The sequence below is a fragment of the Drosophila subpulchrella genome, unplaced genomic scaffold, assembly GCF_014743375.2.
Source record: "Drosophila subpulchrella strain 33 F10 #4 breed RU33 unplaced genomic scaffold, RU_Dsub_v1.1 Primary Assembly Seq94, whole genome shotgun sequence".
Classification (NCBI taxonomy): domain Eukaryota; kingdom Metazoa; phylum Arthropoda; class Insecta; order Diptera; family Drosophilidae; genus Drosophila; species Drosophila subpulchrella.
In genome coordinates, this window is record NW_023665728.1 from 82811 (window position 1) to 102328 (window position 19518).

The 19518-nt window shown below is 36.5% G+C and overlaps 1 protein-coding gene across 2 annotated transcripts in view; it reads right to left on the reverse strand.

Annotated features, from left to right (window-relative positions):
- Window positions 1-19518, reverse strand: part of LOC119562776 (metal transporter CNNM2) — a 164567-nt gene that overhangs the window by 23999 nt on the left and 121050 nt on the right. For both annotated transcript variants that reach the window (XM_037875961.1, XM_037875962.1), the window contains 3 exons: window positions 13174-13347; window positions 12466-13111; window positions 12138-12404 (listed from right to left, as the gene is read on the reverse strand). In XM_037875961.1, the coding sequence (XP_037731889.1) occupies window positions 12138-12404; window positions 12466-13111; window positions 13174-13347 (1087 nt within the window). The remainder of the gene's footprint in view (window positions 1-12137; window positions 12405-12465; window positions 13112-13173; window positions 13348-19518) is intronic.

Sequence of the window (19518 nt, forward strand, 5' to 3'; positions counted from 1 at the left end):
TGAAAAAGTTGGAAAAAATGCCAAAACGCTGGCATAAATGGCATCTTTAAAAATACACGCCCAAAAACCGATATAAGTTTTATGTTGTTTTCTTGAAGGCCGAACCTTAACGGAGAATATGCGCCATCAACGGACTCCCGCAAAGCAAGCCTTCGTGCAGTGTCAGAACTATTTTTATGGTCAGACCTAAAGTGGTTGTACTTAAGATAACAATTGTTTATTTCCGTTTGATTTACCGATCGTTATTTACGGCTCTAGATAGATTTACACATTTACATAAACCGAGCTCGTAAAGTCTTCTTGAACATCCGATTAATTTGGTTAATGATTTTTCAACTTCAATAGTTGTTCCGGATTTTATGGCTGGGTCGAATTCTTGAATTTTATAGTCCTCCACAGCGTTTGGGTCTGTAGCTTTCTCTTCTTCTTAGCCAATTAATTTCTAGCTCACTTCAGTCAATTGAACATTAATTAATCTATTAATTATTTCCGCTGTTAAGTTGCTGGTTGTGGCTAAGCTGAACATCCGGTTGCCATTGTTAATTTTAATTCACCAAAACAATTTATTACATTTTCTAGGTTGTTTCTTTAATTCAATTGAGAAACTATCTTTACTGTTTGCTGGCCCGTTTGCCGATCGCCCATGTGAGTCCGTACTTTCTTTAAGTACTTGTAGTCAATTTCTCTGTCACTCTCTTTGATGTGTTTAGTTGGTATTAACTTCAGGTTAATTTGTCTTTCACATACAATATGAAGGTTTAATTAAAGAGGAAAGTAAAAACAAAACAATGCAGTTTGCACCTCGCTTGTTCCTCTCGTGGAGCCATTCGTTCTCCGCCGACATATCGATGTTCCTCGTAGTCGCATTGCTATTACTATCGATAGCCGCCGAATTCTAGCTTACTAGTCATACGAATTGCAAAATTCCGGACGTCGGTTTATGTTAACATTGTTTATATTAATTCTTAGATATTAAATTATTTTTTAGATATAATGCTATATTTCCTCACGACACTGTCCGATGGGGTCTTACCTCTTACTTCCTGATGTAAAAAAAATGTTCACCTTCAGCCTTTCCTTCCTTCCTTCTTTGTATTATTTTCAGCGTGATGTTTTCTTTTGGTATATCATTTTCTGGTGTCGTCCGTTTTTATTGGGTGTCAATTAATTTTATTATTATTTGTTGATTAAAAAAAGAATTTTTTATTTGTTTTAAGCGTGATACAAAATCACTTAAATCAGTATTACATCAAAACACTTTTACTTTTAAATTTTTTGGATGACTGATCGCGGCCCAAATCCGAAATAGACTGATTCCTTAATTCTAAAATCTTATGCAACAAACCTCGGCCAGAAACTTTTCCTTTTGAGCTTCTAGAACTTACATTTTTGTTAAATGTTCACGCCAAATGTGTATTTAGTTTCTGGAGGCAGTGCCGAGCGGCAGTATTTCAAGATGTCTACATCTCGTTCGCAATCATAAAAAATATAAGCAAAATTATTTTTGAAAAATTCTTTTTGCAGTTACTATTATTTTTGTTTAAAGAAACTTTTTTGAAAAAATCATAAACAATATAAGCAAAATGACTTTTGAAAAATTAATTTTTCAGTTACTATTGTGTTTGTTTGAAGAAACTTTTTGCATCAAAAAATTTAAGTTTTCAAGTAGAGGAAAAAAGTTTAAAAAGTAGATGTTTACACAAATTCGTCCTGAATGGGTTAAGAAATGTATTGTATCATTTAAACGGCATTTAAATTACCTTTCCATTGATGCCAAAGTTAACAAGAAGTAAGTTCAAATTATGAGTATATTTAACTTTAGTTTTGTGAAAATACTTTTGACCACCCCTGTATAATGATAAACGACCAATTCATATTCTTGAATCAGATATGATATTCCCAATAGTATAAGAGAATATGTAAAAAAAACATCGAATCTATAATTTGTTTCATATTATTTTCCCACCAATTTTCCGATCGTTCCTATGGCAGCTATATGATATAGTCGTCCGATTTTGATAAAATTAAATTCGAAATTCAGAACTAATTTAAAAATGTTATTTCCAAGCGTAGGAGGTTATAGGTTAAAAAACACCGAAGCTATAATTTGTTTCATATTATTTTTCCACCAATTTTTCGATCGTTCCTATGGCAGCTATATGATATAGTCGTCAGATTTCGATAAAGTTGAATTAGAAATTCAAAACTAATTAAAAAATGTTATTTCCAAGCGTAGGAGGTTATAAGTTAAAAAATACCGAAGCTATAATTTGTTTCATATTATTTTTCCACCAATTTTCCGATCGTTCCTATGGCAGCTATATGATATAGTCGTCCGATTTCGATGAAATTTAATTCGAAGCTTAGGAGGTTGTATGTTAAAAAACACCAAATATATAATTTTTTTACCGATTATTCCTATGGGAGCTTTAAGATATAGTTGTCCGATCCGGCTGGTTCCGACATATATACTACCTGCAAATAGAAATAAGACTTTTGCGAAAGTTTCAGCCCGGTAGCTTTAAAACTGAGAGACAAGTTTGCGTAGAAACGGACGGACGGACGGACATGGCTAGATCGACTCGTCTAGTCATGCTGATCAAGAATATATATATTTTATGGGTTCGAAAACGTCTCCTTCACTGCGTTGCAAACTTCTGACTGAAATCAATATACCCTCTGCAAAGGTATAAAAATGGCAGCTATAATAAATATAGAAAAAGGAGTTTTGGAACATAAAGGGAAGACAGAAAAGTTAATATATTATGATAATGAAGAAGAGAAAGAGATTAACAATTTAAATGAGTTCAAGCAGGTTAGCTGATTTGAGAAAGTTAAGGATTTGCTGAAGATTTTCAAATGAAGGGTTAATTAAAAGATCAGATAGTTTTATATTTGAGTTACTAGGTCTATGTGTTTGAAGTGCGGTGCAGTCGCTAAGGATATGTGAGATCGATATCGGTTCTCGTCGGTTAGTTTTGTGTGTCCTAGACGAAGCCTGATGATCTTGGTTAAATAAAACGAAACGTTAAAAACGAAATAAGTTAAATTGAGCTTAATAATACTCCTCCATTGAAAGAATTTATAATAAAAAAATATTTTAATTGGAAAAGTTGCGAAAACACAGATTCGATGTTTGTGGAATATAGCGAAAAAAGTTTGAGATCAATAAATCCTGAACATGACGACGTAGAAATATCCGTCAACAAAAAAATAAATAGTTTGGGACCAACAAGTCCTAAACACGCCAACGTATAAATATCCGTCAATAAAAAATTAAATAGTTTGGGATCAAAAAATCCTGAACACGCCGACGATAAAATTTCCGTCAGCAAAAAAGTTAATTGTATAGGACAACACCCCGACGTCGACTTATCTGTCAATAAAAAAGAAAAAAAATTTGGTCCTTAAGAGTCCCAGCGAAATAAAATGAATAATATTCAAATGTCCAGTACTAATCGAACAGAAGTTCTGGAAATGAAAATAATTGACATAATCGAAGAGGAACACTCAAAAATAAATTTCCATTTCGAACCGATATTCGAAGTGAAATAAATACCTACAATGACAGGGCAATCCTTATGCCTTATCAGTTTTAGATTTCGTTAATAATAATAGAATGCTAAAGGAAAATATTATAAGACCAAGTAGAACTATACTTCACCAGTAGTAGTGGTACCCAAAAAAAGTCAAAATGAAGATGGCAGTCCTAAACATAGACTGGTAATAGATTACAAAAAACTAAATGATAACACTATACCCGACAGGTACCCGATGCAGGACCCGTCTGTAATATTAGCTAATTTGGGAAAGGGTAAATACTCCTAAACAATCGATTTGGAAACAGGATTTTACCAAATTTTAATGAAAGATTCAGATTTTGAAAAACAGCATTTTCTTTTAGGAATGTAAAGTTAGAATTTTTACGAATGCCTTTTTGCTTAATAAATGCACCGAGAATTTTTTTAAGTGCCATGGATGATATCTTATCTATATCTTATATGGGTGATATTATAATTTTATTATATAATATAATTTTTATATTATAATTATGCTGATTTTATTAAAATAATTAATATTTTACAAAGATCAAATATGAAATTTTAATCGAATAATGAAAATTTTTTAAATTAGAAACCAATTTTTAATTTACATTGTTCCTCATAATAAAATTAAAACGGATCTTGAAAAAATTGCCACAATTACAAAATATCCGATTCCATGAAATACCAGAGAACTCCGAAGTTTTCTACGCCTAACGGGGTATTACAGAAAATTTGTCCGTAACTATTGAAAAAATTGTTAAGCTATTAACAAAATATCTAGGATTGGAAAATGGAAAGGTTTCCAGAAGAATGTCTACAAAAATTTCAACGTACAAGCTTTTAACGAGCTAAAAGAAAATCTAATAGCACAGGTTGAATTAGTTCAGCCAGATTATTGTAAAAAACAAGGAAGAACGCTATAGTCGAGTGCCTCGACTATCAGATACCCGTTACTTAGCTAAAGGGACCAAAGGGAAATGGAGATAAGCAAGCAGCAAAGCGAGATTGAAATACGCCACCTACCGGCGGTAGTCAGATTTAAGCGTTATGGGCGTTAGGGTGGGCGTGGCAAATTTTTTTTTAATCAATCGATAGGTATTGACGAGACCAATACAGTTCAGTTAAAATTTTGTATCTAGCATGAAAATTGTGGGCGCCACAGGTTTGGGCGGTTTGTGGGCGTTAGAGTGGGCGTGGCACTCTACTGAAACAAACTTGCGCTGGGTAAGAAGCTCAGGAATCTGCACGCCAAATCTCAACAGCCTAGCTCTCATAGTTTCCAAGATCTCAGCGTTCATCCGGACAGACAGACAGACGGACAGACGGACATGGCTAGATCGACTCGGCTAGTGATCCTGATCAAGAATATATATACTTTATGGGGTCGGAAACGCTTCCTTCTACCTGTTACATACTTTCCGACGAATCTAGTATACCCTTTTACTCTACGAGTAACGGGTATAACGAGGAAGAACGCTATAGTCGAGTACCTCGACTATCAGATACCCGTTACTCAGCTAAAGGGACCAAAGGAAAATGGAGATATGCAAGCAGCAAAGCGAGATTGAAATGCGCCACCTACCGGCGGTAGACAGATTTAAGCGTTGTGGGCGTTAGAGTGGGCGTGGCATATTCGCGTAACAAACTTGCGCTGCGCTCAAGCCTACGGAATCTAAATCTGAAATCCCATTTCTCTATCTTTGATATTTTCCGAGATATCCGCGTTCATATTTACGTTTTTTTGAAGTTTGTAGGCGATTTGAGGGCGTTCAAGTGGGCGTGGCAAACTTTTTTTTGGGTCAATCGATAGGTATTGATGAGAACATTACATTTCAGTTAAAATTTTTATTCTAGCATGAAAACTGTAGGAGCCACAGTTTTGGGCGGTTTGTGGGCGTTAGAGTGGGCGTGGCACTCTGCTGAAACAAACTTGCGCTGCGTAAGAAGCTCAGGAATCTGCACGCCTAATCTCAATAGCCTAGCTTTTATAGTTTCCGTGATGTCAGCGTTCATCCGGACGGACAGACAGACGGACATGGCTAGATCGACTCGGCTAGTGATCCTGATCAAGAAGATATATACTTTATGGGGTCGGAAACGCTTCCTACTGCCTGTTACATACTTTCCGACGAATCTAGTATACCCTTTTACTCTGCGAGTAACGGGTATAATAATATACAAGCCCGGAACAACAAATGTTATCACAAATACAAATAAATAATATTACAAACAGCGATTTATATGTATCAGAGCAGTCAAACTCAGATCAAGACACACAGCATTCCGCTGAAAGTAGTTTTGAAACTGTAATCTGTTTAAACAACAATTTTGATTAACAACAGGGAGGAGTCCAATACATGAGTCACTGGAAGTTTTTGACAAGACAACACACATAATCGAATGTGATACAGTTGAAAATTTAGTAACTATATTAGGGAGCATCTTCCACCTAACATAACGGTTGGAATTCATTGTAGTTTAGAAAATTTATATCAAAATCACGAGTCTTTACAAAAAAATGTTACTAACAAATTTCTTTTTACGCGAATATTTTTTCAGGTCGTAGAAAACGTAGAAGATAGAGCTATGATAATAGAAGAAACACACAATTGGGGACTACACGAAAATTGTAAACAAATGAGTAGATTATATTATTGGACCAGTTTATATACAAAACCAGTGGCGGATCCACGGGGGATCCTTGGAACCACAGAACCTGAAAATTTTACTTGTTTGCTAGAAAAATATTCTCTGCAATAAAAAAATATAACCACTTTGTTTACCTAAAAATTGGGATGGATAATTTTTGTTTTATAATTTGTACTGTATTTCTCTCGCAATAATAAGTTTGAACCCCAAATCGAAGAATAAGTTAAATTTCCCCCCCCAAGAATAGTCTCTGGATCCGCCACTGACAAAACTAAAAGAATATATTAAAAATTCTATAATTGGAATTGAAAACAGATATAACAGACACACGATTAAAATTCGAATTTGAAAAGCTCCAATACCAACTAAAGAAGGAGAAAACCTACATATTGATATATACTATGCGCAAAGTCTAACTTTAATAGCTTGTATTGACGCGTATTTAAAATTCCTAGTAGTTAAAGAAATTCAAGAAAAATTAAACGTCGAAAATAAGGTAATGTAATTACTTCAACATTTTCCCCAAGCCGAAGTACTCCTGACCGAAAATGAACCGAGCTTTACCTTGGCCCAATATTAATCTTTTGCACAAAGGTGCGGATTAACTTTACACTACGTAGACCCGAGGCACAATACCTCAAACTGACAGGTTGAAAGGGTACACTCGACACTAACAGAACTAGCTCGCTGCTTAAAAAAAGATTTTAGTCCAACCGATTATTCTGAAATTGTTAAAGGAGCCGATCAGGAATATAATCAGAGTATCATTTCACAATGAACCAAAAACCTTTTGACATTCTTTATGTCAATCGAGCACGATAAAATGCCTCAAACATTGAAAAAAACATTAAGAGAAAATGTTAGAAACACATTATGAAAACAGAAAAGAAAAAGAATATCATGTAGATTGTGAAAAGAAATATGGGGAAAGAAATAACATAAGCCATGGTTTAAAAAACAAGTAGTTAGGAGGTTACGGCTAATAAAATAATAATTAATAGTAGAAGCAGAATAAAACACAAAGATAATATTAAGGGTTAATAAATTATATTTTAACTGCATTCCTTGGTCAGTTCAGAAATAAATGATTACTCGAACCATCAATTTTTTCTGTTTAAGGACAACGATTTATTCCACGTAACTAATTAAAGTTTTTATAAAGAAATAATAAATATTGAATCAAATAATATAGAAAGGGTCACAAATCAAAGTTATCGAATTAATTTTGTCACAGTTAATATCAGCTAGATCAAAAAGGGGAATAACTTAGTTAGGCACCGTGTGGAAATGGTTAGCTGGATTCATGATGATAAAGTACAAAATAAAATCAATGACTTAATTGAAAATAATAATACACAATTTATTATCAATTCCAAATTGTTCAAAGAAATATAATCTATTTTTGAAGATTTAAAAAAACATCGCTTACGACTATTGACATTTGACTTACAAAATTTAATTGATAAAGAAAATTAATACAAAAATGTTAAGCAATGAAGATATCAAAGAAATATTAAAACACGAAAAAAAGCCAGTAATCATCGCTGACTCAATAGATATCTCTGTATTCAAAATCGCTCTGCATAAAGAACTTTTAATAATTTATATAAAATACAAAATAATAAAAAACAGATACGAGATATATTGAGCTAAAGCCTTTTCCCAAAACGATGGAAAATTATTATTAAGTAATCAACTCACAAAATGCTCAAATACATATTGTAAAATGTCTACATTTAAGAAATAACTTTTTAAAGATAATTGCACTTTAAGTGTGGAAAAAAAAACTTTTTTTACCCGATTATTAAACATAAGAAATTAATTTTTAAAAAAATATTATCCAAGATGGTGCCATTTTAATAAATGGTAACAAGATTGTCGACAACTCCGAATAAAACGAGTCATTCCTAATAACATTTAATGATACAACCACTTTAAAAAATCTGAAATATCCGATTTTTTTTATCAAATGCAGTTAAATTTCGGCAGTCGATACGAACGGTTGTACCATTCTTTTGTTCTTTCAAGTAATAAACCTTCAATCTTCCGAATCGAATTACCCCCCGCAACCCCGCGCCTATCTGTTGATTTCATATCAGCAACTGCTGTCTTCGTCGCCAAAAACCGTCGCCTAGTCAGCTGAAGACGAAAAAATGCTTAACCCCCCTAAAAACGACCCCCCGCACCTGAAGGGAAGTAGCTAATTATAACTCGATCTGACAGCAACAACGACGGTTCCCTATTAAAGGTCTCGCTGTTTACATTGAAAAAGATCATTGACGTAACCGTTGGAGGAGTAGTTGAAGAATGCAAGAAGCTTAGAGATGGAAATATTTAGATTAAAACCAATAACCAGTCGGACAAATTCCGGAACCTAAAAATGATCCCCGGCGACATCCCTGTAATCCCAGCGAATCGGACATCCATCCAAGCACTGCAAAAACGCCGAACTATGCGTTTCTTGTAGTAAACCAGCCCACCTTAATCTCGAACTGGAAGAGTCATGCGCCAACAACTTAAGTTGCATCAACTGCACAGACAGAAAATATACCAATAGCAATCACCATGCCAGATACAAGATATGGCTATAGCTTCTGATACTTCGCAACCACCTACTTACGATAAGTTTAATTTTACTACTAAAATGTACTTTTCCAAATTATCCAAAAGAGAAAAAGATTCGTAAAATAAGATTATATTCTAACTAGGTCCAAAAACAAAGCCACAGTCAACTCCACCAATACAAAAACAACCAACTAAAACCTAAGTTACACTTTAAGCCTATTACATTACCAACTAAATATCATGACTATTTCTATACTGCAATGAAATATGATCGGCTAATTAAACTACTACAAACAACTTCAATTCCTGTAAAAAAAAAAATACACTCCACAAATTATGTCTACAAGAAACTCACCTAATACCCTTTAGAAACTTTCCCACCCCAATAAATTACACTATATACACTCTTAACTCTGCTGTCAATGACTCTGGAGACTCAATTCAGCACACCGAAATTCATCTTCCACAAGACTTTGAGTCACTCTGCTCTAGAATCCACTCCAAGTATACCTTCAACATAATCTGCTCATACATCCCCCCAAGACAACATTTTACATGTAACAACTTTGAAAATGTATACAGCAATTTATCTACTCCCACCCTCATTACCGGGGACTTCAATAGCTGGCATACGTTATGGGGTTCACCTAGGAACAAGAAAAGTTGTTGGCCGAGGTTCGTTGGATAAGATTTAGAATTAAAAGGTGATAGACATTAAAAGTGTCGTTATGTACTAGTGAGTTAAGTGAATTAATGTCTAACACCAACAAAGTAAAATTAAAAAAATATTTTTTTAAATCAACGACTATTCATAAAATTAATTCACATACGTACATCGACATTTTCTCCAGCTCAAAATAAATGTTCCTTAAAGCAAACACAATTAAAGTCCGTTATTCTTTAAAGAAAATTCGAACATCCGCTTAAACCCAATTTATGGCCACATCTGACTGTCTGATCCACTCACTTTGAGGCCACTGTGAACGCTTCAAGTGCTCCTTCCTCTACCTTGTCAGCTTGTAAAACCCGTCGCGATAATTTTAATTAGCCTAAACCTGACTGAGCGTTTCGAAAATAAGCGATTGCAGGTGAACAGTCACCTGAAAACTCTCTTCAATGTGCAATCCATAGTACAGGAAAGTGGAGCAGCCTTAAAGGAAAGGGGGGAGAATGTTCACGCCAAAAGGTCGTTCTATTTCTGGAAGCGGTGTCGAGCCACACACAGCAGGCGCCAGTCAGGACTTAGCGACATGGTCGATTGTGTCCGTTAGAGTGAACGCTGCGCAAGAGCCTCTAGAATATGCATTCCTTATCCAAACTTTATATCATTTATAGTTTCCGAGATCTTTGCGTTCATACGGATGGACAGCCGGACATGGCTAGATCGACTCGGAAAGTGATCCTGATGAAGAATTTTTGGGGTCGGAAACGCTCCCTTCTACCTTGTGCAATGTACATACTGGACCACTAGAACCTAGTATACCCTCTTACTCTATGAATAACGGGTAACAGGAGGGCGTTAGGACTATCGCTGCTTTAAAAATTAATTAAAATACCTACTCGTAAGCAGCCAGTTTAAGACCAGTATAAACGTTCCAGGTGCATTCAGGAGCGCCCCAGACACAAAATCTATACTCTATCTTACCATACCGTACTCCATCTAAGAAACGTTTGCAGCTCAGATCCTTGAGCAAATCCAATAGGGCTCCTCCCTAATACCCCAAGCTCCAGTAACACCGTTTTAAAATTACACGTCCCTTGGCTGACGGCTCCCTCCTATCAACACAAACCCTCTGTGTCGATAGAAAGGAGCCGACAGCCGGGCGATTATCATGGCTGGCCGACTTTCCGGGACCTATTTTCGGCGGATACACCGTTTGACATTGTCACCTTCATCTTTGTTATACCAGTTACTCGTGGAGTAAAAGGGTATACTAGATTCGTCGGAAAGTATGTAACAGACAGAAGGAAGCGTTTCCGACCCCATAAAGTATATATATTCTTGATCAGGATCACTAGCCGAGTCGATCTAGCCATGTCCGTCTGTCCGTCCGTCCGGATGAACGCTGAGATCTCGGAAACTATAAGAGCTAGGCTATTGAGATTTGGCGTGCAGATTCCTGAGCTTCTTACGCAGCGCAAGTTTGTTTCAGTAGAGTGCCACGCCCACTCTAACGCCCACAAACCGACCAAAACTGTGGCTCCTACAGTTTTGATGCTAGAGAAAAAATTTTAACTGAAATGTATTGCTCTCGTCAATACCCATCGATGTACCCAAAAAAAGTTTGCCACGCCCACTTTAACGCCCACAATCTTCAAAAAAACGTAAATATGAACGTGGATATCTCGGAAACTATCAACGATAGATAATTGGGATTTTAGATTGAGATTCCGTAGCCTTGTACGCAGCGCAAGTTTGTTATGCGAATATGCCACGCCCACTCTGACGCCCACAAACCGCCCAAACCTGTGGCGCCCACAATTTTCATGCTAGATACAAAATTTTAACTGAAATGTATTGGTCTTGTCAATACCTATCGATTGATCCAAAAAATTTGTCACGCCCACTCTAACGCCCATATAGCTTTAATCTGTCTACCGCCGGTAGGTGGCGCATTTCAATCTCGCTTTGCTGCTTGCATAACTCCATTTCCCTTTGGTACCTTTAGCTGAGTAACGGGTATCTAATAGTCGAGGTACTCGACTATAGCGTTCTTCCTTGTTATATTTTGAATTGATAATAAGATTCATACGGACAGACAGGCGGACATGGCTAGATCGACTCGGATAGTGATCCTGTTCAAGAATATATAGACTTTATAGGGTTGGAAAAACTTCCTTATATCTTTTATACGATACGACGAATTTAATATACCCTTTTACTCAACCAGTAACGGATATAACAAGGAAGGACGGTATAGTCGAGTGCCTCGACTATCAGATGCCCACTACTCAGCTCAAAGGAGCGCAAAAGAGATGTTCAAACAGCAAAGAGCATTTTTCGTTAAGTTTTCAATTTATCACAGTTTAATTTACACCTTTTACAAAATCGTTGAATTACTGACACTGCTAGATCGAGTGCTAGATAGTGAAGCACTGCCGGTGAAGTAGAAAACCTTTTTAAGGACAACCTAATAGAGCATGGTAGCATATTTATTTTGAAATTGTTTTTTTTTTTAATTTTTGTGTTGTTAATTAGATATTGAACTAGATATTTTTCCAAAATGTACATTTAACTAAAGCTTAAAATTTTTTTGCATATACAAACAAAAAAATCGGTCGTGATGATCACATGTTAAACATACAAATGTTCTAATATAAAAATTAGAATTCTATTAAGTATAAAAAATTATTTTAAAATTAAATGCGATTACTTACCGATCACTACGTTTGGCACCAACGCCTGTGTTCCGAAATAGGTAAAAGGGCCACTTTCAAACATAAGTGCTTCCTTCCCAATTGTAACTTCCACTCGACCCTCCAATATAAGTACGAAGAAGTCGACAGCTTTTCCTTGGGTGAAAATATAAAGGCTTGGATCGTCTTTACTTTTTGCTTTAGTTTTAATGTTGTGAAACACGTCTTGATTAAGTAATCTCCGCAAAATGGGCTCCGAAATAACATCCTTTTTAAACGCATCGACAGCTAAAAATTATTTTTGTACATTAAAAATAAAAAAATAAATAATATTTATAATATATATTACCAGTGCTCAAGTACTGGAAAGTAGCCAATGTTAATTGAGGAGAAATCCGAACGGCTTGCACTTCACGACGTTCAGCAAAGGCTGAAAAGTCAGCTTTTTTATATCGGTTTCTTTTAGTTTTTGTACGGTTATCAACAAAAACATCAGTTTCGTCGACAATTTCAGCTTGAATCAGTTCTTCAATTACATCTTCTAAAGTAACCAAACCGACAGTTTCATAAAAAGGATCTCCATCGCCCTCATTATTTACACGGTGCACAAAAGCAATGTGCCCAATTGTTCCTTCTTTAAATTGATTAAACATGATGTCTAAGGTATAATCTTCAAAAACGAAGTGAACCGGGTTTTGGTAAAACTCGCATAACGTTTTCAATGGCGTGTTGTCATCGGTATCAACAAAAGCCAAATCCTTAATATAAAGCAAAGTCACAATGTTTTTCCTATCACCATCGTATACCGGAATACGAGAATAACCAGAATTCATTATTTCAGACACAGTTTCAAAATCAAGTAATGCATCTAATGAGAGCATGAAAGCATCATTTATATGCGTCATCACGTCTGCAACTGTCTTTTTACGTAATTCTAAAGCTCCGGATATGATGTTAACCTCATTTTTATCGAGATCGTTTACATCGTTAGTAACCTAAATAAAAGTAGTATAAAAATAGTTAAAAGTTATACAATGAAAATATATAATTTACTCACTCGAACAAGCTCTTTTAAACGTTCTCGGTTGTAAACATTACCAATTTCTTCGCCTAATAATTTATCCAGAATACGCGATACTGGGTACGAAAGTGGTGCTGTTATTGCCATTACCGTTTTCGTTATTAAAATGGTTTTGGCTCCGATGGCCAATCCATGCCTTGAACAAACTGCCTGAAACATTTAAAAATATAAAAATGTATTTTGTAAAAAAACTAAGCCGAGGGTAATATTCTATTGTACAACGAAAAGTAACTACATTTCTCGGAATATATTTTATAAGTGGGATATGTTTTACGAGAGTTGCCATATACATTTCTTGCCTAATAATGAAAATGGGAATTTTTATTATTGAAAATGGTTTCATTGTTTTTCAAAGTATTCTCCAGCAAGACTTATACACTTGTGCATGCGCTTAAACTAATGGTCTAAGTAGTTTTTCAACCCCGGGAATAAAAATAAGTCATTGGGTGCCAAGTCAACGTTTTGGCCAGTCAAAAAGGCGCTGGTTTGATCTGATGTGTAAGAGCTCGCATTGTCATGGTGCACAATGAACCGACTCTATTGTTGGTTTACGAATTTTTCATAAGGTTTCTAGCAAACATGTAGCACTCAGAATTGACCGTCCAACGTTTCTTAAGCAAAGCAACTTAAATAGCAGCCCTCGTATTTAAATTCAGGGTTTGGTGCATTATTTCAACTTTTTATTACTTAAAAGAAAATATTAACGGAGGTATAGCCAAACTTTGTTAATGAATTAACTGTTACGAGCGCCGGCTATGGCGGACAGAGGGGACGATAAAGAGGACAAAAAAAGCCGCGGTCGATTAGATGGCGAGAACACAAAAAATTTCACAATTTAGCTCCAATCAGCTAAAGAAACAAGTTGAGCATTTTATCGAGCACTGAAGCAACAAGCGGTGAATTTGAATATGCAAACTGACCCTAGCAAAATCCTGAAGTGGGTTAGTTGGATAAGATAAGGGAAAATGTGTACCTAGATGGGAACACTTAGGTCTAGCCAATTGAATGTTCTTTAACAGAAATAGAGAAATTCATTGATATTCCATACCGTTTTATTTAATACAACATTTTGTAGCGTTCTTACACTTGTGTGAAAATACGGGGTTAATAGGGCGGTAGGAATTTTAGCTTAAATACTAAAAAATATACTGAAAAGTTGTGCTTAAGGCAGTGTTGCCCACTGGCATGTTCCTGAGAGTTTAAATCTATGGTTATGACAGTGACATGAAAAAACAAATTTGGATTCAATTCATAAAATAGTCTTCTCTAAAACAAAACAGTTGCGGAACAATTTCAATAAAAGACAACGTATTAGTGACGTCGAAACTAAGCCTTGGTCTGAGAGCGAAATTAATGAAGTCCTCGTCCGCGAAAGATGACGCCACTTGGAACCGATTTTGAATTAAAGTGCGCATTTAAAATTAGCTTGGATAAAGGACGAAAACTTTTGCAAGTCAACAGGAGCATGAACAGACGAGGGTGAATCTGAAACAACCATTGAGAGTAATATTTTTTAATATTTTCATAGTTTTTTTTACTTTAGCAGCAAAAATCTTAAAGGTGCGTTCCTGTTACTACCGAAGTCAATATTTTCTGTCCTAATAGCGGACAGAGGGGAAGATAAAAAAAGACGAAAAAACCGAGGTCTGCTAGGTGGCGAGAACACCAAAAATTGCGCAATCTAACAATCAGCTAAAATAACAAGTCAAGCAATTAGCTGGAAAATTTTGTCGAGCACTGAAGCAGAAAGCGGTGAATTTGAATCCGCAAGCTGACCCTAGCTGAATCCAGAAGTGGGTTAGTATGGGAACACTTAGGTACACAAGATGAGAGCCCGGAAGCAAGAGAAAAGCTCTGGCCAACGGTATAAAAGAAGTGAACTTCATGGAAAACGCAGAACAGAAACTCATCTACGGTCCGTCTAATACCCACTGTCGGTCAACTCATGAAAAACAAAAGAATACGCGTATCTTAACCCAGCCGCCAACAACAAAGTGAACGTGCAAGTGCAACCTGAGGCATGCCAAGTCGTCAACTAGACAACCGCAAACTTAACATCAGAAGCGAATTTTAAGATGGAACTAGAAATAAAAAAATAAATATTTAAAAATGATTAAATTTATTTTTATTTTCGGCGGCAGCAGAATTTTCATTTTTTCCAATTTTTTGATTATTGCCGTTGTGGAATCTAGTTGTACGTGTTGATCCAGTATATATCATAGTCCAATCGCAAAAAGATGCCTGTTCTTAGTTCTTTTAGGGCCGGTTTCTCGAGTGCCGGCTAACATTTCTCGAACAGAAAAAGTCCCTGCTAAGCGATTTTGGCTTTCTCGAGCCTCAATGTGAGAGCTAACATTGACAGGGGACTTAGACTCCCTGTTATGTCTTTTTCGACTCGATAAAATGATAGCTATTTTCACAAAGCCTTCTAAGATCAAATTATATAATCTGGAACATAAGCAACACCTAAAAAGTTGATGCAATAATCAAAGCAAGCCTTGTGTTTTTGATTAACAGCACTCTGTAGTTGTTTCTCGTTCAGATAAATTAAAGGCGTCGAGAAAGCCGATTTGCTTTTACGAACACTATATAGCTATCAGGGACTTGGACAGGGATTCGAGAAACCGGCCCTAAACTACAGAGTTTTCTTTTCAGTATCCCTAAAAAACAAGTTTCGATTTAATTAAATTACAGCTGCTCATTTGGTTCCAACTGGCGTGAATTGCGGTATGGGGAAATTCAATTTGCTCCTGGCCAAAAGTCTCCTGCAATTCACTGATTTCCACTAAAATAACATTTATTTATTATTTATTATTGAATATATTAGAGTCGTGAATCCTCGTTTATAACAGTTACAATGAAGGATAATGAATTCTTGACTTAGGCGTAAAGTCTCGGTTTAAGGATCAAGAAAACAATGGGATCCAGTGTCTAAAGCGGACGGTAAAACCGCCAACGTAATCAACTATGTTGAGCTGATAGACCATAGAGAGGAAATAGTGAAAGTCTACAACGTGCTGTGCCTGATCGCTGTATCTATGTGGGTCCTGATTATCCTTCGAGGACTTCAAATGTACAAGAGACCCGTTCAACGTCGCCGGGACCACGGTCAGGAACTCAAGAAAATCATGGCCGTCATATCAAAAGAATACGTGTATCTTTACCCAACCGCCAACAAGAAAGTTATTAGTTGTACCAATATTCTTTTAAGTGGAAGTGCACTAATATATGTATAATATGTATATATATATATATTCATTAAATGTAATGTGTTTTCCATCCCCAACATGCAGAGCGTCGAGATCTAATCGCCAGGAGTTTAAAGAGTAAGTTTATTCGCATATATTTATTTATCTTTATGTATGTAAAGATACATATATATTTATTTATATTTAAACAGTAAGTATATATTCCAAATTACTAAAATAAGTATTTAAAAGAATATTGGTACTAAAAGTAGACAAAATAATTTCTTTCATAGTTTTTTTTAAGAAGTTATAAAAATAAAAAAAAACAAGGGAGAACGCTATAGTCGAGTACCTCGACTATCAGATACCCGTTACTCAGTTTAAGGGACCAAAGGGAAATGGAGATATGCAAGCAGCAAAGCAAGATTTAAATGCGCCACCTATCGGCGGAAAGCAGATTTAAGCGTTATGGGCGTTAGATGGGCGTGGCAAAATTTTTTTTGGGTCAATAAAGTTCAGTTAAAATTTTGTATCTATCATGAAAATTGTGTGCGCCACAGGCTTGGGCGGTTTGTGGGCGTTAGAGTGGGCGTGGCATATTTGCGTAACAAACTTGCGCTGCGTACAAGGCTACGGAATCTAAATATGAGATCCCAATTCTCTATCCTTGATAGTTTCCGAGATATCAGCGTTCATACAAACGATTTTTTGAGGTTTGTGGGCGGTTTGTGGCCGTAAAAGTGGGCGTGGCAAACTTTTTTTTTTATCAATCGATAGGTATTGATGAGAACAATACATTTCAGTTAAAATTTTTATTCTAGCATCAAAACTGTAGGAGCCACAGTTTTGGCCGGTTTGTGGGCGTTAGAGTGGGCGTGGCACTCTACTGAAACAAACTTGCGCTGCGTAAAAAGCTCAGGAATCTGCACGCCAAATCTCAATAGCCTAGCTCTCATAGTTTCCGAGATCTCAGCGTTCATCCGGACGGACAGACAGACGGACAGACGGACATGGCTAGATCGACTCGGCTAGTGATCCTGATCAAGAATATATATACTTTATGGGGTCGGAAACGCTTCCTTCTGCCTGTTACATACTTTCCGACGAATCTAGTATACCCTTTTACTCTACGAGTAACGGGTATAAACATTAAAAATGGGGAACTGGTAAAATGGAAGAAGGGGTCAAGAATGAATGAATCATCCTTCACATTTGCAACAGTTACAGTACCTAATTTTTTTTTTGGGCAATGGAAATGGAATTTTGATTGCTCTGCATTTCATAAAACTTGTACATTAGGGCGGGCCGATTTGTATGGGGCCGAAATAAGTTACAAATGGTCAGAAACAATGATATAGCTTTCGACTGACGCCAATGACACTAGGGGATCGTATAGCATGGCCCACGACGACGTATGTGGCCGAAACACAAGATTAAGCGACAGCTAAGCTTGTGGGGCTGTGTGGACAGAAGACCAACGAACCTTACATTTTCTATACACTTTTTAGCCAAGTGTGTTGGTGTTGGTGAGGGAGTAGTTTCCAAAAATCCCATTCCAAGTCCGACGAGCTTAGCCGGCAGCCAGCGTGCCTGCTCAGGACACAACTTCCTCGGCCCAAGTCCTTCTCAGGACTAGGGCACTAATATGTTGACGTAACAACTTAATGAACTAATTTAATTCAAAATATTATATTATATTTGGCTACAACTCCGTAAGTTGTTTACCTTTTTTTTACCTTTCAAGTTAAAAAAAAGGTGAAGTAATTTATTTAGAGATTCTCAAAAACAAAAATGGTAGAAAGCTTCCTATGAAAAACAAGAAAGGAAGCTAGCCTCGGCATGCCGAAGTTTCTATACCCTTGCCGGGCGTTCCCGTGGGAGCACAGCACATACAGAGCTTTCCGGTTTTTAGAAAGCTAAACACAAATTACAATAACGATATATTCGAAATTCTATAATAAAAGAATGATATTCCCAAGGGTAGAAACACCAAAGATATAATTTTGTTTACATTTTTTAAAAATATTTTTTGATTAATCCTATGTAGGATATATTAATAGTATAGTATGACTTTTGGGAAGGTTTTATATCAAACGCTTTAAAACTGAGAGACTAGTTTGCGTACCGACGAACGGACAGACGGACGGACAAACACACGGACAGACGGACGGGCAGACGGACAGACAAATAGGAAATGGACTGGGTTGTAAGTCCAACCAACGTTACCGATACGGTGCGGAATACAACAATTGCACTATACACATGCCGCAAAGACACTGAGTTTACACCCAATTAATGGGAGCGCAAGAATGATGAAGATCTGCCAGCACCAAAGCGACTTTTATTAAGATTGCAGGCCGTGAACTATTTAGGCACGTCACCAATAATAGTGAGATGGCTTTGCCCCGCGGTCATACGAGCAATATTGCACAACGGTATATCGACCTGGTGGCCGGTAATGTCAAACAGCAATGTCTGACTCAGCTAAGTCGGGAAAATAGATGTCACAGACCTAAACAGGGTCAATCCGAACCACATTATTATTTTTATCTGCAAGTCAGTAGCCGTTTAATACCCATGTACATTTAAAGAATAAATAAAGAATTCTTTGTCTAAATTCATAATCGATTAAGCACGACGCAACGGCATTTAATATATATACATACTTACTAGACGAGTCGATCTAGCTATGTCCGTCTGTCCATTTGTCCGTATGAACGCTATAATCTCGGAAGCTATAAAAGCTGCAATACCGGGATTAGGCGTGCAGATTCTAGAGATTCCTGTGCGGCGCAAGTTTGTTTCGTCAACGCCCACAACCCCCCAAAACTGGGTGGCCCACAGTTTCTATGGTAAATAAATTTTAGCTGAAAAGAATTTGTCTCGTCAAAAAAAGTTTGCCACGTCCACTCTGACGCCCATAACGCTCAAATCTGTCTGCCGCCTACATAACCTTATATTGCTGTTGCTCGCATATCTCCATCTCCCTTCGGTTGCTTTAGCTGAGTAACGGGTATCTGATAGTCGAGCCACTCGACTATAGCTTTCTTTCTTTTTTATTTATATATTTCCTAACTAAAACACAACAGGCAACATAGACGTAGTCCTTATTCAAGAGCCATAGATTGTTGGT